Genomic DNA, 19,385 nt, shown 5'->3' on the forward strand with positions numbered 1-19,385 from the left:
CCCCGTCCCCCCCCCCCAAGAAGAAAAGAGGCAGAGACGGAGACCAGTGATTTCATCTGTATTTGTCAGACACTCATCCGGACACAAAAGCTGGTTACACGAGCAAGCAGTCCCAACCGCTTTTCCTCCCCTCCCCTCGGAGGGGCTCGTCGGGACACACCCCTTTCCTTCCGGATCTGCCCCCCCCCAAAAAAAACAACCAGGCAGGCCTTGGGAGGTCTCTGCCCACACCAGGACAGGCGCTGCATGGGGTGAGGGGGGGTCTCCCAGCAGAAATAAAAGCCCTCTTTGGAGCCACTTAAGCAGCAGTGGGAATAATAAAGGGGCACCAGCACCCTAGGGAGCCATCAAGCCCCCCCCCCCATGCAGCACTTAATTGCAGGCAGAGAGCAGGTTAAGTGGGGGGGGGGGTGTAGTTTTTTCCTGCCTGTCCAATGCTGCCTTTCAAGCATCTCCCTGGGTGGGGCAGGTGGTCTGGAGGCAGACCCTGCAAAGGGAATCTATACTTACCTGGGGTTGCATTTCTGCTGAAGTCAAGAGAGGCCAGCAGCCCTGCACATAATTGCTTTGGGGGGGGGGGAGGAGGGCTGGTCCCCCCCATCCTTGGGCCAACCTGGTTAAACCAGAGCTTTATTTTCCAAGCCTGGCCTACGCCTGCATATCTCCATACATAATTTATTTTTCCTGATAAGGATAAGCATTTGGCACCAGGCTGGGCTTTCTCCGCAGAGAAAGATGGGGAGACCTCGTTTCCAATTCAGTTTAAATCTTTCCTACAGAGAAGCGTGTCGTCGTTCCGAAGGGAACCGACAAGAGGCGGCTTTCGAAAAAGCCCCCCCCGGCAGGAGTCAAGACAGCACACAAGAAGATCCTAAGAGGCGTGTCGAGACATGAAGGAGGCCGATGTTGGCTCAAGTGGTTTATAAAACCCGTAAAAAAGCTTCGCCAGCAGAAGAGATTCCCAGGGAGGGAGGGAGCCACTCAAGTTGGCCGGGAACCTCGTCAAGACCCACACGAGTACCAACAGGAATACCCGAAAACCAATCCTTAAAAAATAATAATGCTCCAGTTCCAATCCACGAGGGGAGATCTAACGCCTAGGGAAACTGAATCCATCCGTGAAACGGCAGCTGCCTGCTTGGCTGTCCTTTCCTTGTGAAGGCCAGCCCAAAGACGCCCCCCACCGGGGCCTGGCAGAGCGGCAAATGCTTCGGGGCCAGGATAGGCAGCCCCAGCTCTTCCGTCATGCAGGAGGAGGAAAGTCCGGCTGCGCTCTCCAGTCCCAGCCACAGATCCTTTCTGCTAGGAGTGCCAGGCAGGGGAAGGAAGCAGAGGGCGAAGTCCCTGTTGGTGGCCTCTGCCCAGGGGGCCTCCTGGCAGCTTCCACACACGGCCGGGCGGCCTAGGCAGATTCGCCACTCTCCAGGGAATTGACGATGTGCTCCGGCTTGTTGCCAGCTGCACAGTGCTCCCACATCTGGAGATAAAGCCGCTCCAACTCCATCGTGTACTGCTTGGTGTTGAACAGGGGGCTGGATATTCTCTGCTTCCAGACCTTGCCACGAATCTTCTTCAGGCTGCAGGGGGAGAACAAACCCCCCAATGGTCAGAAGCCCACCCCTCAGAAACTCTCCCCTTCTTCCTCAAAACTATTTGGGGCCTCTCTGAGGCAACACTCACTATTCTAGGTCCGTTCCAAGTTTCACCGCAATGTCTTCGTATTCCTGCCGACTCTTTGCGATGAGCTCAAGGCAGCCCAGGCACGTCAGCTGGGAGGCTGCCACCCGGGACGCCAGCGTCTCTCCTGGAGGCAAAAGGCAAGAGGGGCTCACAGCTGCTCAGCCACAGGGCGCTTTCTTGACATAGTGAGGAAGGGGCTGGATAGGAAGAGCCCCTCCTCCCCCCCTTACCTGGCATCGTGACCATTGGCGTCCCAGCCCAGAGCACGTCCATCCCTGTGGTATGGCCGTTACAAAGAGGAGTGTCAAGGCAGACATCGGCCAGTTGGCCCCTCCTCACGTGCTCTTCTTTGGGGGCAACGGGGGAGAAGATGATGCGGCTCTGGGGCAGGCCCATGTTCTGAGCGTACTGCTGGATATTTGGCTCCCCCACGGCTGGGAATCGCAACAGCCATAAAACACTGTTTGGAACTCGCTTCAGGATCTGAAGGCAGGAACGGCAAAGGGTTAGGCAGGTGCAACATGACCTAGAAAAAACTCCCATCCTCCAGTCCCCGTTTTAAAAAGGGCCCCGAGAGACCACAGCCAATTACTCACGTTAGCCCACATTTGCAGAGTGGCCGGGTCGATCTTATAAAGCTGGTTGAAGTTGCAATAGACAACCGAATCCTCAGGCAGCCCATACTGGGATCGAGTGGTGACAATGATGGTGCGTGGAACCTCCTCTCCAGTTGCAGCTTTGTTGTTGATCTAAAGGGAAGCCTTTCCTCAGGGGGGGCTCTTGAGCCACGGGGCCTCTTCTACTGCCTTCCCCTCCCTCCCTCCCTCCTTCCCCATTCAAGACCCTCAACTGGAGGAGCCCCAGAATCCCAAAACAGGAGACAAAAGAGATTTTCACCTGGGTGGTTGCTAATCCATTGCTAATGCTGAATCCGTTTATTGTTATTTGGATTTGTCCACGGTTTATCATATCAATCACAGCTTCCGCAATGGTATTCATGGGGATGACGGGCATGCTGAGAGCAGCACTGCTGTCTGCGTTGTCTCCTCCGTCAGGGCACTTCATCTAGAAGCCAAGGGAGGCAAACCCCGTTTGTTTTCAGGAAGAGGAAGCAGCGAAGCGTAAAATCTAGCCAGTCCAACTTGCACCCCCTTTCCTTGAAGGTTAGCCTTTTCAGTTCCCCATGTGCAACCTTCTCCAAGATGTTCATGCCTTCTCACCTTTACTATCTTTACATCAGGTAGGCTGTCCAGGAAGGCCTTGAGGTCAATGCCATTCAGAACAATTCGGTTATCATAAATATGCCCGTTCGATTTGAAGTCAATAACTGCTTTTTTCTGAAAGAAAAGAAATGCTTTTGAGAAGGCTGGAAATTGGGGCTTCTCTGAACTTCAGAGGAAACTCTGAGAGAAACAAAGCTGGGCCGATTCTAGCCTTGCTCGCTGAACTCCACACGGTACCTTCAGATGTGGGAACATGTTTGCGTGATCTCCAATGAAGAATGTATTGGGCATGTAAGCCATCTTTTCGGAGTACTGCTCAGCTACTTCTATGGGTGAAGTTTCTTTGTCTGTGATGATGTAATCCATGAATAAGGCGCCGCTGGTCCCTGGATAGCCCAGCCACATAGCCTAGAAGTGAAGATAAAATGTGTCGGGGGTCAACGTCACCCACAACCCCAACCATGTCCTGAAAGAACAGTCAAGTGTTTATATTCACAAAATAGCAATTCTCATAACCAGCCATGAAAACTATCAGCTCTGTGTTGTCTCCTGAAATTTTCTGAAAGAAGTTTTCATGGCTGGTTGTGAGGGGAAAAAAAAACTTCTGCTCATGTATTTAATGGATAACTAAGAGCAGACGTTTTTTTAAAAAAACCTATTTAGATAGTCTTAAATATACCAGATAAATCATCTGCATAATCTCTGTATGGGAAGCAATCTGAAGACTGAAACGGTCTATTTGTAAACAAAATTTGGACCATTCCCGTGACCCAACATCAAGGCAGGACAAGCAATTTTTAATCACGCACCAAAGCAATTGTTATTCCTTTGTAAAATAGTCTGGATAAAATTCGCCTGCCACTTGTACAAAAAAAAAGTCTGAAGGAAGTAGAAGGCAATTTCCACAGAAAGAAGCCCACTATCATGTTTGATCAGAAGCATCTGAAGCGATTGAGTTACCTGGATTGGTGCTGGCCTGAGGGCAAACAGCTCGTTCCGGGCTCCCTTGGTGTAGCCGTTCATGTTAATGAGGATATGTATGCCGTCCTGGTGGATGCGATCGGCGGCTTTCCCATTGCACGGAACCTAGGGAGCCAAAATTAAAACATGCCGCTAAGCCATCTTTCCGCTTTGAATGGCAACCCCACATTTATGGACTGAGAGAGATCAGGGCAACCTTTCACTTTTGTTTCCAAAAATAAGAGATTCAAGACGGCGTCACAGATTCTGCTGCAACTTCTAAATCTCCAAGCAGAAACATGGGCCAGTTATTCTGAATGCCAGAGTGTGGCCTTTAATCGCCATGGTCGTTAAACTAGTAGAGTGCATGATTTGTCCTTCATATTCTGTTGTCATTTTCCTCTCAAGCTGAAGACAATGCCGTGCCATCTTTACCACAAAGCCATGCTATTCTATGAAGCTTCCCATGCTCAGGCCCCGACATTCAGAAAGTCTGCATCTTGGGAGTCACTCTTACCTGAGATAAATCAATGAAATGATTTGCTTCAGCCATCACTTTTACTCGGAAGTTTGTGCCATCGTCAGGGCTCAGCGCATAGCAAAACACCTAGAAGGGAGCAACACTGCAATGCTCAGGACTGTTGTAATATAGTTCCTTGTGTAGGCGTAGTGGTCACCCATGGCCCAGTTCATATCAGGGCATGCAGAGCCACGCTGAACCACACAGGAGAAAACAAACTCCTAAAACCCCATAACATCCTGATAGTTCATAACATAACATCCTGAGATGTGCCCTATCAATGACGCCCAGGATTTGACCATATATAGACAGAACTTCCCTGAGCAGTAGGTTAGAAATTGTACTTTTACAGGCTGTTTTTAACCACATGCTATTGCTCCTCCTGCCTTTGTCCTATCTCAATAAAAGGGGCTCTCAGACCCCCAATCTGGGTCGCTCCATCCCGAGAAAGATCGTGTCCTGTCTTTTCTCCACATTGGCCTCATGGACGAACCACAGGAACGTTACACAGGACCCCCCGAGGCTGCTTCCCACACCACGCCATCAAAGAGGGCTGCATTTATAAAGGGTGCAACCCACCACTGCAGGTCAGGGCATCCCGTCAGTCAAGCAAGGTGTCCACTTCCTCAAAAGGCCCCTTACCTCAAATTTCTCCGGGTTGTGCATGCCTGGGATTGACTGCATGAGGTGCGATGTGGGGTGATTCCCAAAGTCAGAGCTGACGTAGCCCACACGGAGCCGGCCTTCGCTGGCCTTCAACTCCTTCGGATGTTCATAGGGGGGCTTGTGAAGCACGTTGATCTGGCAAGGGAAAAAAAAACAGCACTACTTATAGTGCATTAAAAAGGGGACAACCCCCCCCCCCAAATCCTTCCAAGCCCGTGTCTTCGAAAGGAGTGAATGCTGCCAAGTTCTTGAGGGATGAACCCACCTTGTCCAGGCAGAGATTTCCATGTCGTTCCGCAATAGCCTTTCGGAAGTTATGAGACAGCGGGTAGAGCATGCTGTGATGAGGGTGGACGGAAGGCAGACGGTTCTTCTCCAGCTGATCAGCAACTATGGTAACCAGCTTCTTCATTCGTTCGTCATAATCGGTCCAGTCACAAACAATCTTAAAAAGAAAAAGCAGCTGCCTGTGTAGCTTGCAAATTCAGAAAAGCCGCCCCGGTTCCCCAAGAATACAACCGAGTCCCCTTACCTGCAAACAGTGGGCCAAATTGCAGTAGGCGTCAGGGAAGTCGGGCTTCAGTTTCAGAGCAGTGCGGTATGAAGCAATGGCCTCCGGTATGTTCCCTGAATCCTGGAGGAAGAGGAAGAGGAGGAGCTACGTGAGGACAGCTGCTTGCCGCCACCAGAGCTAGCAGAGCTGACCTGGGCCAGGCCAGACCTACCTTGTGGATGGAAGCCAGGTTGCTATGGGCATCGGCAAAGGCAGGGTTTATCTGGATGGCCCGTGTGTAGCACTGCAGAGCTCCCTGGACATCCTGCATCTCCTTTAAGGTGTTCCCCATGTTGGAGTAGGCATCGGCAAACGTGGGGCTGATTCTAAATCACAGGAAAGCGGGTTGTAAGGAAGGGCACTGTCCACAGCCGAGGAATCCTGGCCAATTCCCAGCCATTCCAAATGTTTAAAGCCTTACCTGATGGCTTCCTTGTAATGCATGAGTGCCTCCTGCAGCTTTCCCTGCTGCTGGAGAACGCTTGCTAAATTGGAATGGGCGGCTGCAAATTCTGGGAAAACCTGCAGGAAATGAGATGGCCTTAGTTCTTCCGAGAAAACCCCACTGTCCCTTCGATCTCTCCTGCTCTCTGATCCTTCTCTTCCTGTACTAACTGGCCAGGTGAGAGGAGAGGGATTTTCAATCTCCCAGCAGAAGCCCCGTAGAAACAAGCAAAGTGTAATCCTTTCCAAGAGGTATTCAAAATTATAGAGAATAATCTCCCTCCTTTCTCAAGATGACATTCTCAGCCTTTATTTCTACAATTCATCGCTACCAAATTAAAAGGAAGGTCTGAGGCTGACTGTCATGGATAATGATTGACAAGCTGACCTCAAGAGCTTTACGGTACAGGCGAACAGCCTCCTCGATATTTCCTTGTTCCCGCTTGATGTTTGCTAGGTTATTGAGGGAATCTGCGTGAGTGGGACACAGGCGAAGGGCTGTGTTGTAGCATTCCTCTGCTTCAGCAACCTGCTGACACAGATAACACAAAATTTAGTATTTTTAAAAAAGAGAGAAGGACCACACTCGTTCAAAACCGGAGCCAAAACTTCTGTGATGCAACCAGGCCCACCCTGGCTAGTGAAACGGTCTCTTACGCTGCCTTTCTCCTTAAGGGCGTTGGCCAGGTTGCAGTAAGCATCGGGGAAGTGCGGCTGCAACTCAATGGCTCGCTTGTAGGTGTCTATGGCCAGGTCGATCAGCCCCTGTTCGTAATAGACGCAGGCCAGGTTACCGTGCACAACTGCATGGTTTGGACTGAGGCTCAAGGCTCTCAGGTAGGCTGCGACCGCCCTAAAACGAGAGAGGCCAGAAATGAAGGTGATGATCCTCAGGGAGCATTGTACGAAAGCCTCCCTTGGCCCACCGCCGTCAGCCCCAGGGGGAGGGAAAACCCAGCCCTAGACTGGGAAGGATTGGTTTTGTTGGGTTACCTGTCAAATATCCGGGCTTCCTTCAGGACATTCCCCAGATTGATGTAAGCATCCAAGAAGTTTGGGTCAAGGGTCACAGCCTTAGAAAGTTTAAAGAAGCACAAGAGATCAGCTTTAGACCAGCTGACTCTGCTTCCCACTGAAGCAAAGGTAACACTGAAATCACATTTGAAGGTCCCTGGGAACTCGCTTTCATCTCCTCTCTCCAATTTACCAGCTTAGATGACTACATGTGTATATACAGGACAGTAAAGATATGCTGGGATTGAAATCCAAAGCTAATAAACTGAACAAGTTCTACTCCGCAGTGGTTGGCACCTCCTTAAAGCAGCTCCATCTTCCCTGGGGGGTCTCTGGTTAAGACTCACTGATAGGAGCCCACGCCTGTTCCAAAGAGTTTTATTGTACTTTCTCATGACCATTTTCCCGAGAACAAATGGCTACCATGAGGGCCCAGGAAAGGGTGCAAGTTTTGCCAAGGATGTTGACAACACATATGCTCACTCCTTGGGGCAGCATATCCCGAGACACAAGCTCACATCAATGAGGGAGGGAATAAGGTTGGTTCCCCCAATGTATATTTTACATGAAACAACAGCACAGCCATCCTTAAAACTTCACCCACCCATCACCCTTTTCTATTGTGATGACCACACCAGAGGCCTCCCTCTCCTTCATTCTTTCCCAAAGTTTGGAAGTAATAAAAATCCAGGAGTTCCAAAAGGCCATCAGTTTTGAGGGAAAACAGACAGCCTTTAAGTACACAACCCTGATTTTTGTCCCAGGAAGCCAGCCTCCCCCCCCCCGCCCCACCCTTAAGCATTTTGAAAATGGAATGTTAACACTCCCAAACAGTTACCTTTTCAAAGTGATGAATGGCCAGCCAGATTTCTCCTTGAGCATTGAACACACAGCCAAGGTTACTCCAGGCAACTGCAAAATTGGGTTGCGTTTCAATTGCCTTCAAATAACAGGCCTTGGAAGGGTCAAAGATAGATACAAGGGGGAGGGAATAATTGCACAAAGAAAATGGAGAAAAACATCGTTAGTATATCTTCTCCAACCCCCCAAAAGTGATCCTGCAGTATAGGCTTGCTTGCGCCAAAACTAAAGGGTTGTAAACAGCTGGCTGATCCTGCGCTGGCGCAAACCAAAACCCGAGGGCAAACCCACCATCCTCAGTTAAGACTGATCCGCGCATCACAACCCTTAGTCAGCCCAGGAAATTCCCAGTCCCTCCCTCCCTGACCCTCCAGGGTCACCGCATCCCTGTGAAATCCACAGCAAGCATCGACTGCAGACGCAACTTTTAACACAGTGGCTTGGGAAGCAAGTGGAGGAGAAAGCATCTAAAGCAGCTGAGAGACGCTTAACCAGGCCTTTCCAAAGGAGCTACCGAAAAACAGGCAGCACATGCAACGGGTGCCTTTAAGGGAACAGCCTCTTTCCAACTCCAGGGCTCTTCCTTTCTCTCCACATCTCAGCGCCGCCCTTCAGCTTCCAAAACCTCAAATACCAGGTTTGCCCAAAGGTTCAGGTCCCTGCAATGCAAGCGCAAGACGCCGCAAGCGCTCCCTAACAGCGCGCCGCTGCGCTATCGCTGCAAACTGCACTGTGTAGAACGGCCCCGGAGACTGTGAACGGCCAGCCAGACTGATTAATCTACCAGAGAGGCCCCTGTGAAAACTGTCAAGTGTTCAATTTGTGTCTGAAATCCGAATGAATTTGCAAAGCCAATTGCATCGAAAATCCTACAGCCCAGGGCTTGGGAAGCCACGCAGTTAGAGATGAACCATATCTGATCAACCATTCACAAGGGCACAATCGCACGCAAGGCGCATTTCCGCTGCGCAGCCTTTGCGCTACTGCAGGATCACAGCGCAGCATCATCAGAAGAGCAGAACGCTGCAATCCAAACAAAGAAGAAAAAGGAAAAAAAATGAACAACCAGGAAGAGTTAGAAGCTTTAACTAGAGTAACTCCAATTTTTTTTTTTTACATCTTTAATTTACTTTTACAATATATCTTTGAAAGAATTGTGGCTAGGACTATAATATATTCTCTAACATTACTTGTTGTACATTAAATACTTAAACTGTTTCTGAAGCCACAAGACAGAAGATTCAGGCATGGAGGCAAATGGTTTTGCTGTGGCAGTTACAAACCCGTTACCATATTTCTCATGTGAGTTTTCGGTGCGTTCCTTGCTGGAAGAGGAGGAGGAGGAGTGTGTCTGCCCTAGATCCAGGCCTCGAGCTCCCTTCAGCGAGGCACCTTACGCATGGAATAGGAGGTTTCACCCACCTGAAACCTTCTAAATACAATATCAATGGTGAAAAACCAAAAACAAGAGAGAAAATAAAACAAGATCATTAGTAAAAAGTTCAACAAAGCAATTGAAAATCTCTGGATATGTCTAACACAAGGGTTCAGGACAGTTTTCTGTAACATGGGAGACATGCAGACGGGAAGGGGTTAATCGGGGAAACTGCAAACAGCAGGGCAGTTGGAAGAAAGGCTCTGAAATTTCCACAAAACTTAACATTTTACTTGAAATAGCAAATACTCTTGCTGGTTTGATCTTACAAATGCACTGACAGGCAAAGAAATACATTGCAATTTATTTCAAGTATGTGTATTATCTTGACGTCTCCCGTTATCTTGCCCTTTTTTACTGGAATTCTCACAGAAACAGAGTCACACTTTGAAACTAGGTGTCTCCAAGCTCTGAAATAAAGAGGTCAGCAACCTAAGGCGGGCGCAGTGTCTTGACCTATACCAGTCACACTAAAAGCTGCAGTGAAGTGCAGTTCACGTTAGCTGTCCAGCCGACGGGCTGAGCACGGCTGGTCTTCTCAAAAAGACATTTCACGCCCACCAGCATCCGTTCCCAGGGCAGCTCCATGGCCCAGCTTGCAAGGCCCAACCGCCGGCCCTTTGGGCAAGCCAAATCCCCTCCCCCGCCCAGAGGCACAGCAGTCAGCCGGACAGCTACTCTCCATACACTCCACTTGGTAGCGTGCGCGCGGGGCTTGAAGCGAAGGACTGCCGCGGAGGTCCTTCTGGTTCCTCCACACTCCTCACCCCTGCTGCGCAAATGCGTAAGGTGGCTTGTAACAAGACAATTCCCCGTTGTTCTTTTCCTTTTTTTTTTTTTTTGCATTCTAAGTTTTTTTTTGTCATGCCAAGAGCCTCGAAACCCATCCTAGTGTTCAAATTCTTGGTTGGAAACCAGACTGCTAGAAGCCACCTTTCCACTTAAATGTAGCAAGTTTTTCTTTGATCAGGTCATTTTCCAAGCAAACCAACACCTTTACTCAACATTTGGGCAAAAACCAAGATTGTTTCGAAGAACCCAACTGCAACAATGCTGTTTGCTAGCCTTTCTTCCATGAAACCATGTGGGGGGGCAGGGGGAGGGGGAGGGTTAAAGAATCTCTTTAATGCCATATTCATAGGGTAACATTTGATAAGGTTCTTCTACACTTACAAGCCACAAAGGACTTTAGAAGAGCATTCACAGGAAGCACGGACTAAGTCACTGGCTTGGCATCAGCAGGCAAGCCTCAGTTTGGGACCCATGTTATTTCCAGATCAGAGAGTAGTGGCGCCCCTGCCAGTCACTTCACCATAATGGATAGTCTAGTTCTGCAGCAAGACTCAGTGTTCAATCTCTCGCCTTAAAGCAAGGGTTAACAAGGGCATGCCATATCTTGCCCTGCCACTACTCTGGGGCAATTCAGAGCCTTCAGCTTTCAGCCACGTCTTGGGACTCTTGGAGGTCAGCGGAGAATGGAAGACTTGGTGCAAGCGTTCACAACAGGTCAAAAGACTGATTCTACAGAACACCTACCTTGGCTTCTTCCAAGCGACCCAGGGCTTTGAGTAGATTCCCCAGGTCACTACGCACACAGTACAAGTCCTGAAAAGCAAATGGGTTCTGTCACCACCAGCACAGCCGGTCCAGATCAAGAGATCAGAAATGGAAAATGAGACTAAGGCAATAATAAAAAAACACCTTAATCAGCAAAGCTTCTAGGGTGCTTTTAATAATTTTCTGTAAAGGGGAGGACTAGAAGAAGTCAGTTGGAATCAAAAAGCAAGTCTGCAAACAACACATCTCTATAAAAATTACCCTGCTGGATAATTCAGCTCATGCACGACGTGTTGGGATTTACTGGCAACTGAGAAAATGCTGGGCACCGTTACTAGGAAGCATGGGATTACGGGAAGGGTGGGAAGGATGCCCAAATTAATGGACGGCACCCATCCTTGCAGAAGGTGAGAAGAAGCCGCTCAAGCAAGCAGCAGGGCAGGATAGCAAATAGAAACTTGTCCAAATGCCAATTCTCCCAACAGGATGGACAGGAGCTGTTACCCAAGGGCTGCCTCTCAAGGGCAGCACACACGCTGCTTCACACAAAGACCAATGGTCCCCCCCAGAGCAGCCTTAAGCGCACTGTCACCCACACAGCAGTAAGTGGCCTTCAGGTGCAACCTTGAAGGGCCTTTCCAATCTGGAGAGAAAAGCTTTTCCGGGGGATTGGCACCATCTCTACTCACAGGGTTGTACTGCAGGGCAGAAACGTAGGCCTGCACTGCCCCTTCCATGTCTCCTGCAGCTACCAAAGCAGCAGCGAGGTTAATGTATCCATCAATGAAGTCTGGCTTGAGGCGAAGAGCATGCCGGTAGTGTTCAATGGCCTCCTGCAGCTGTCCACGTTCCTTGTACACATTTCCCAGGTTGGAGTAGGCTTCTGCCAATAAGGGATTCTGCTTGATCGCCAAAGTGCTGAAGTGAGCAGATCTGGAGAAGAAAAAGTACACAAAGCAAAAGATTTAAGGTGCCTTTATCAAAGTAGCAATTATTCACTGGATCCTTGGCAGTTTCAAGAACTATCAACAGAATCCAAGTTCAACATTTGAAAAGGTCATTTTAATTGTGGATTAAAAAAAATGCCTGCAGGTGGTCACAGTGAACTGCCACTCATCAGTCCAATCTTTTGACCCCCGGGGGCTGCACAATTGGGTAGCTGTGACAGGCTGCACACATTCACTTCTTCCACGGAAGCCAATGTTAATCTTATTGCTTCGAGTGAGTGAGCTCTGGAGATGGACAGAGAAGCTGGGTTTTTACCTCAGGCATCCTTGCTGAAGAGAACAATAAACCAAAGCTGCCTTAATCTAGAGTCCTGAGATAGGGCACAATGTCTTCAGTCTCTTTTCTCCACAATTACTGCAGCAGCAATGCTCATATGCACAGCCTTAAGAACCAAGGACTGCTAATATAATAACGACATGTCTTTTTAATACTGTATTGTGGCTGGTTCAGAAACATTCTCCTTCAGTTCAACACTACTTGCTGTTTTCTAATTCTGTCATGTTACCAGAAATTTTACTTGAAGGTAGGATGTACTTGCAATGAAGCTTACTGCATACTTAGTATATTTTGAAATATTCTGTCAAATTTAAACAATGCAGAAACCTTTTGGGAGAGTTGCGTGGGAGCATCAGAATGCCATCCCGGTGCCAAGAGCCTGTCTTTCTAAGCAGTGCCCTAAGCAATGGGCAGAAAGGCGCCACCTTCCTTACCTGTCCAGCCTGCGGCACTGGAAGTGAATGGAGGAGAGCAGTAAGAGCACCCCCGTGTTGTCAGGCTCTTGGCGCCAAAGTTGCATGCAGTGCCTCTCGGCTGCTTCAAAATCTCCAGCTTGATACTCCCGGTGAGCCAACTCCGCTAAGCCTTGGAAGGAAAGCATACGTTTCGTTGGTTCTGAAGAATCACCAAAACATTCAGGGGAGAGGGGGAGGAAAACAAAAAGTTAGAAAATGGATAAGCAATGGATAATAAAAATGGGTAAACAATGGTGTAGAAATTAAAAGATGAAATGTCAACATCCAAGGGGTATTTGATGATTAAAGACAGACACATAGGACTTTCTAACTTAATGATGAATGATGGTAATTGTCAGGTTTCAAATATGTTGATCCTTTTCTTCACTAATAACGCCCCCCCCCCCCAAAATCTTAGCATCTTTAGCTGTACCTCAGCCATGACCTGCCTGTTTTAGGTTTCGTGGCAATCTTTCAGGGGCACTTTTTTTAAACAGGCCAATGTTAGAAATATACCATCATTCAGCCCAAGTCTTAATGTTGAAATCAAAATGTTCCATGTAAGAAAATAAAAACGTGATTCCATGCAATGAAATGGTGGCATACAGCAGGTACTGTTATCTGCCAAATAAACTTAACGTTGCTGAGAAGACCTTCAGACTTTGTTCAGAGAAAGCTATAGACCACTGGTTTTCCTGTGTGTTCATCATGTTGTCAGCTCCAGAGCAATATTCTCTCCCCAATAAAATCATGAGGGGAGATAATGAAACCCAACATTTGCTGGACTAGGAAATCAGATTTTTCTAATATCCTTGAAAATTAAAACACTGAATGAAACAATGCCTAAAATTAATTCAAGTCTGACAAACTGTTATGAACTAGTGAATTATTTATCACAAACTACTGTACTATAAATAGTAAATAAGCGAAGTAGTTTGATGAAAAGCTGAATTCAAAGATGTTATCTTCAGAGAAGAAAAGAAAGATTTGCACAAGCTTTGCAAACAGCCTCATAAAAGCTTGCACAACACTTCTCTGTAATTTTCCATCAAGATGGTAAGTTAGCAAATAAACCAGGGAATCAGAATGCCCCCACTTTAAAAAAAAATTGCAATGCTGCAATTTCAATGGCATCTTTTTTTTTAAAAAAAAACACACTTTAAAAAAAAAGAGAGATTATGACAGCCCTCAATGGACCAGGGGTTGCTTAATACTGGGGCCCACAGAGAAATTGTATAGGAAAGAGACCAATTCTTTTCCTTTTAGCTGTTTTTCATCTGAAATTTATAACCTTGCCCAAAGTGATTTATCCCACTACCCAGAATATAAACCTGGTTTAAAAGGGGGGTAAAAGTCACTTGGCCAAGATGAATTTCTTGGATAATTCTAAACTGTCTTCAACTCTTTAGCCACTTAAAAACCACCTTATACCATTATGCAATGCAGCAATAAGATTCTGTACATTAAAAATTCATCCAGAAACCCTAGGAAGAAAAACATCCACAGCATTTCACTAGCCTATAACAATGAAGTAGGAACCGAATACAAACACCTCAAACACAAGGGTTATTCTTTATCCCCTTGCCACGCAAGCTAAATTTTTAAAAGTGTTATGAGAAAGGTTATTCATCTGCGGGAGGGAGAGATGGATTTCCCCTTTTCTCACAGGTAAGACGGCAAGGTAATCTTTAGAGACGAATTAGGAAATTTCAATTGTGGTTATATTATTTGAAACATGAAAAATCACACAGCATGCCATTGTTTTTATTTGCGTGCATTATGTTCCTACATGAATTCGTTTCGCTTATCGTAAGAAGCCAAACTGGCCTGGCACGTATCCTTTATCTATTAGCCGCACATGGCCTCTAAGCGGGCCCCAGCCCCAAGGGTTTTAGCTAACAGCCGCTGCCCTGGATAGCCACCCCCGAGGGGAAGGAAGGGACGATCCTTCGGCTCTGAAAACAACCCCCACCCCACGAGGGCCCGAGCCTGCTACGAGTCGCAACCGACCGTCCCTCCGGGGAGAAGAGCAGTCCTCCGGCCACCATCAAACCACAACCACCATTTTGTTGGGAAGGGAGCTGTGCAGCGAGGGAGCCCCAAAGGCTGCAGGGCGCCTTTGCGGGGCGGCCGCAGAACTAGCGGGGGGAGAAAACACCGCACGGACCAACTGCGCATGTGCACGCGGGGGTCCCGCACTTGCCCCCCCCCCTCTGGAAAAGCCGGCGGGCCCACAACGCTTGTCTTTCTGCGAGGCCGTCGGGAGGCTTTTCAGCTGAGGCCCGAGGAGCCCCCACGTGCTCCCGGCCGCACCTGGGGGAAAAACGCCGGCTGTCCCGAGGCCCAAGGATTCCCCCTCCCGGCGGCTGCTGCGGAGGAGCCGCGGCCCTTGAGGCAAGGACGGCACCCATTTCCCCACCCCTCACGGGCCTGCCGCCCAGACAGAGGCCTCCTCGGAACCGCCGACGGCGCTGCGGAGCCCAGGCGACGCTGCCCAGCCCTCGAATGGCGGGAGGCGCGGGCTCGGCGACAGGTACCTGTGCTGTCGGCCACGTTGCCCACGGACGCCGCCATGGCTCCGATAACCGCCTCGCTGGCAATCCGCCTCGGTCCCCGCCGGCTCCCTCGCGTCTCTCCTCAGGCTGCGGCTCCCGAAATGGCGGCGGCGGCGGCGCAAGTAGACGGCGCCTGAGTGAAGCGCCTCGCCGGCACTTCTTTCGTCTCCCACTACGAAATAGCCCCTGGACTCGTGGTGGTGGTGGAGAGGAAATTTGGCTCCCTCCCGCAGGGGAGAGGTTTACGGGAAGGGCGCCGCGCGATCCTTTCGCTCTCCCAAAGGGCCTCAAAGTAGAAACGCAGCTCTTTCTTCCTCGGGCACCGTCTCCGTCCGTAATTCCTCCGCTGGACGCTTCACTGCGCAGAACGCATGCGCGGTAGCTGGCCGGCGGCGAGCGCTCCCTCCTTTATGGAGTGGGGCCGGGAGGGGCGGGGCGACCGCGGAGGAAAAAGGGCGGGAACTCGATTGCGACACAGTGGGGGGGGGGAAAGGGCGCCGCAAGGGGGCGGGGCTCCCCCTCCGACGGGGCGCAAAATGGCTGCCTCTCCTCCATGGAGATTGTGGGGGGGGGGGGGGGCTGGGTGCATTGGTGCTTATCCCCCTTTTCTCCCAAAAGCAGCCTCTCCTTCGCAGCTGGGTCCCTCCCTCCCACCCACCCCGAGCCTCATCCCCCCCTCCCCGAAAGCAAGAGGCCCCGGGACGTTCCAGAAAAAGATTTATTTACAATTGGGGGAAAAAATGTCCACATGCTGCTCACTCCCTCCCCCCCCCCAATAACTTAGGTCCAGGGAAGCCCTTTAAGTGGTGCTGCCTTCCCAGGGAGGCCAGCGGGCCACATGTCCAGGGCCACAGGAGGGGCAGTGGCGGCTCCCCCCCCCCTTCCTGCCCAGGGACTCCTGTCCTTCAGAGGCCGGAGGGAGAGCGAGAGTCCGAGAAAGCCGCTGCCTCCTCCTCGCCAGGCCGCCCTCACTCATCCGAATCCAGATCGCTGTCTCCCGCTATGGAGTGGAAGTCCTCGCTGTCGTCCTCGTCCTCCGACAGATGGACCTGGCTGAGGACGCTGGGGCCGCATCGCTGCCCTTCCTCCTCTTCCTCCTCCTCCTCCTCTTCGGAGAACTCGTACCCGCCCAGGCTACTAAAACTGGCATCTCGCGTGTTGGACTTTGGGCCTGGCTCCTCGTAGCTCCCGTAACTGGAAAAGAAACAAGAAGGGTCCCTTCGTGTCAAAGGAAGCCGCACCGTTGGGAGTCTCCCGCCGAACGGTGGGGCTGCCCTCCTCACCTGGCGTTGCTGTCTTCCATGGCATGAGAGGCCTCTTCTCCAGCTCCCTCGTAGGACATCATGCTCTCCTCGTTGTCCATGCCCATCCGCGTGTTCTCTTGCAGGACGTGAGGCTGCTTAGGCCGAACTGCGCTGGGCTCCACATCAGAATCGCTCCCACTCTCGCTAAGCTGAATAGCTAGGAGACACAACCCAAGAGTCACTCTGATGCCGTCTGTACCTCGCTTGCCAGCATACAGGTTCTCTTTCCCCATCACTGCTGGGGGCTTCTGGAACATTCCCTTCCCCCGCACCATCTCACTAATGAATGGGCTGGCCTTCAAAATCAGGTAAAGCAACACCACCACCACCACCACAAAGAAACAAAGACTTCAGCAGAGTTGTGCATTTCCCCAAAGGCTGCCAGGCACAATGCCATGACTCGAATCAACAGAACCAAAAACATCAGAAAAAAGATGGTTAAGCGTTGGAACCACTTCAATAAACAGTACTTAATGTTTTCCCACATTCAGTACTGTTTATATTATCGTTTTACAGAGAGCATCAATTACTGGGTGGTATAAACATCTTAACGGTAAATAAACAAAGCATTTCCCCAATTGCTCCCATGGTGACTGTCCTATTCTCCTTCCAATTCACAGGCCCTCTCTTTTCTCCATTTATCTAATCTGCCCCTTTGTTTTTCACCATGTGTCGGAGACTCTCCCTCCCACCTCCTTTCCTAAGTCCCTGGGCCAGGAAGGCAGTGAAGCCAAGGTGGCGCAGTGGTTAAATGCAGCACTGCAGGCTACTGCTAGATCAGCAGGTCAGCGGTTCAAATCTCACCGGCTCAGGGTTGACTCAGCCTTCCATCCTTCCGAGGTGGGTAAAATGAGGACCCAGATTGTTGGGGGCAATATGCTGACTCTCTGTAAACCGCTTAGAGAGGCCTGAAAGGCCTATGAAGCGGTATATAAGTCTACTGCTATTGCTATTTCCAAACTTATCTGACCCAAAGAAAACTCCCTGTGCTCAAATCGGCATCCCCTTTTTAGGCTGCGTTCTCCCCCCTCCCCAGTTCTACCCCAGGCTCAGATCCAACCCACTCGTGTGTCTCTGGGGAGAAACTCAGAAAGGAGGAGGGAGGATGCCTTCCCAGATCTTTCTCTCTGGAACTCGGGAGTATATACAATAAACAAGGGTGCCACCGTTCCTGCCCTTTCCAGAACTCACACGAAAAGGGATTATCGCCTTCCTCCTCATCGCTGCCGTCGTCGTCCTCCCCATCTGACATGAGCAAATCTTCATAGAGCACGCTGGCCTGAGGCTGCTGAACCAAGCCTTCTTCCTCATCGGCCAGGTCCCCATCCACGTCCTCCGCTTCCTGTCACGGGAGAGCAGGAAGGAGAAGAGGCGGTCAGGAGCCGAAGCACAGCCAGAGGACGCCTGGCTTCCTTCCCACGGACACGGCGCGCCGGCAACGCCAGCTCTTTCCTAAAAACTGATCGCTTTGGCTAGCATTCCATCCGCTGCTGATAGGATCACTCCGGAGGAGGGCCCTGCACTGCCCCAGCTTCTGCCATGAGAGCAGAAGCCAACAGGTGAGCTACAGGTGGGTTCACGGATACTCACTGGGGCTGGAGTCTTAGGTTTCCCATCCTCATCCTCATCCAACCCTTCAATATCTACGTCAGAGTCTTCCTCGCCCAGCCTACCTTGGCCCCGCGGCATCTGAGTGAGGAACACAGAGATAACGCCACTGAGGAAGGAGCAGGCACGGGGTGGGGAGACACAGATGCCTTTAAAGCAGGCCAGCCAAGCTACCAGGGTAGGGGGGCACTTCCTGGCTGCCCTTGTTCTGCTGCCTCCACCAGGCCAATGCCTGCCTGTGCTCTGTGGGGATTTACCCTTTAGACTAGCTGAGCAGCGGGCCCCAAAGCACAGAGCACTCTGGGCACCCGCTTTCTCTTCCCCAGCCTTGCAGGGGCCTAGAGACACAACTGCCCTCCCTGGACCGGAAGAAACCAACCTTTTGGGGCAGCTGACAAACCCCACATCTAAGTGAACCCCCGCTAAAGGCCCCGAGGAACATGTCCTCCCCATTCCTCCTTCTCAACTTTCCCTCTCTGCTTTCTCTGCCTCATATGATTACACCCAACACATTAAAAAAGAACCATACCAGGAAAAAAACATGTTTGTCCCAGGTTAGCTAGGCTACATTATTCTCTTTCCCAAGGAATGCTTTTCCCCCATTATTTTCCATTCACTACAACAAGGATTCAAACGGCCCTCTGCATGTCTGGCTCGTGTCTTTTCACACTTAAATGAAACCAGGGAAGGAGCAATACTCTTGGCATTGCCAAAGTTTCTGGATCTTCAGAAACGTCCCTCACTTAATGTGAGCTTGGAGCCCAAAGGCGAGGCACGAGTGAAGTAACAATAATGGGGATTCCTCGCCTCTTTCTATCATTTCTTTTCCCGGCTGCTCCAAACAGCGGAATACCTTCGAAAGGCTTTTCAAAGCCAAGAGATGGTTGCATGCATCATTCCCAGAAATTATCATCGGAGCAAACGAGGCCTTTTGCAAAAGAGCTCTTTGGCCGGGAACGAGACGGAAACTATGGCCCTTACTGTGCCGTGCCCTGTTCCAACGTATCTTCCCTCGACCCGCAGCTCCTGTGGTTAAAAGCTACTCTTCCTTTTGGCAGCCAGCGCCCCTGCCTTTTCCTGCAGAATCCTCGGGTGCGTTTCTGACCTGTGCGGACTGCTTTTCGGGCGTCGTGGTGGGCGTGTCCATGGCAGACAGGTTGCTCTCATCTTGGTAGACGGAGGCATCCCGGGACATACTGAGCGAGGTGTTGGTGTCATACAAATCGGGCGGCTGCAGGGCGTTTGAAAGGAGGAAATCGGAGTCAC

At 50.3% G+C, this 19,385-nt stretch overlaps 2 protein-coding genes across 8 annotated transcripts in view; both read right to left on the minus strand.

Annotated features, from left to right (window-relative positions):
* Positions 1 to 42: 42 nt before the first annotated feature.
* OGT (O-linked N-acetylglucosamine (GlcNAc) transferase) lies at positions 43 to 15,351 on the minus strand. 4 transcript variants are annotated; one of them, XM_014070867.2, is made up of 22 exons: positions 15,190 to 15,351; positions 12,632 to 12,782; positions 11,603 to 11,846; positions 10,893 to 10,961; positions 7,899 to 8,015; positions 7,040 to 7,119; positions 6,704 to 6,899; positions 6,435 to 6,578; positions 6,024 to 6,124; positions 5,775 to 5,928; positions 5,582 to 5,683; positions 5,315 to 5,494; positions 5,026 to 5,184; positions 4,381 to 4,470; positions 3,864 to 3,989; positions 3,141 to 3,311; positions 2,901 to 3,017; positions 2,578 to 2,745; positions 2,277 to 2,429; positions 1,911 to 2,163; positions 1,681 to 1,804; positions 43 to 1,577 (listed from the first exon to the last, which is right to left on the minus strand). In XM_014070867.2, exons 1-22 carry the CDS (start codon positions 15,224 to 15,226, stop codon positions 1,403 to 1,405), a joined length of 3,111 nt encoding a protein of 1,036 aa, XP_013926342.1. In that variant the 5' UTR covers positions 15,227 to 15,351; the 3' UTR covers positions 43 to 1,402. The 4 variants fall into 4 exon arrangements, with proteins under 4 accessions (XP_013926342.1, XP_013926340.1, XP_013926343.1 ...); XM_014070865.2 differs by having other exon boundaries at positions 12,632 to 12,812; XM_014070868.2 differs by having other exon boundaries at positions 6,435 to 6,575; positions 15,190 to 15,350.
* A 629-nt stretch (positions 15,352 to 15,980) lies between these two features.
* The window catches only part of TAF1 (TATA-box binding protein associated factor 1), a 33,715-nt gene continuing 30,310 nt past the window's right edge, over positions 15,981 to 19,385 (minus strand). For 2 of the 4 annotated variants that reach the window (XM_087727844.1, XM_087727843.1), the window contains exons 36-40: positions 19,225 to 19,350; positions 18,102 to 18,200; positions 17,703 to 17,853; positions 16,491 to 16,668; positions 15,981 to 16,401 (exon numbers count right to left, since the gene is read on the minus strand). In XM_087727844.1, the coding sequence (XP_087583970.1) occupies positions 16,176 to 16,401; positions 16,491 to 16,668; positions 17,703 to 17,853; positions 18,102 to 18,200; positions 19,225 to 19,350 (780 nt within the window). In that variant the 3' untranslated portion in view covers positions 15,981 to 16,175. The remainder of the gene's footprint in view (positions 16,402 to 16,490; positions 16,669 to 17,702; positions 17,854 to 18,101; positions 18,201 to 19,224; positions 19,351 to 19,385) is intronic. The other 2 variants (XM_087727846.1, XM_087727845.1) reach the window with 1 other exon arrangement.

The sequence above is a fragment of the Thamnophis sirtalis genome, unplaced genomic scaffold (assembly GCF_051295495.1).
Source record: "Thamnophis sirtalis isolate CommonGarterSnake01/CBP01778 unplaced genomic scaffold, rThaSir2_p1.2 scaffold_13, whole genome shotgun sequence".
Taxonomy (NCBI): Eukaryota; Metazoa; Chordata; class Lepidosauria; order Squamata; family Natricidae; genus Thamnophis; species Thamnophis sirtalis.

Bases quoted from the DNA above. Each gene is read 5' to 3' on its own strand.
- OGT (XM_014070865.2), bottom strand. From the start codon at position 15,226: ATGGCGGCGTCCGTGGGCAACGTGGCCGACAGCACAG. The intron at 10,962-11,602 runs GTGAGTAGAGAT...TTTGCTTTTCAG, and splicing joins CTGCCCTGCAGTACAACCCT to GACTTGTACTGTGTGCGTAG. The intron at 2,746-2,900 runs GTGAGAAGGCAT...CTTGGCTTCTAG, and splicing joins CTGATGTAAAGATAGTAAAG to ATGAAGTGCCCTGACGGAGG.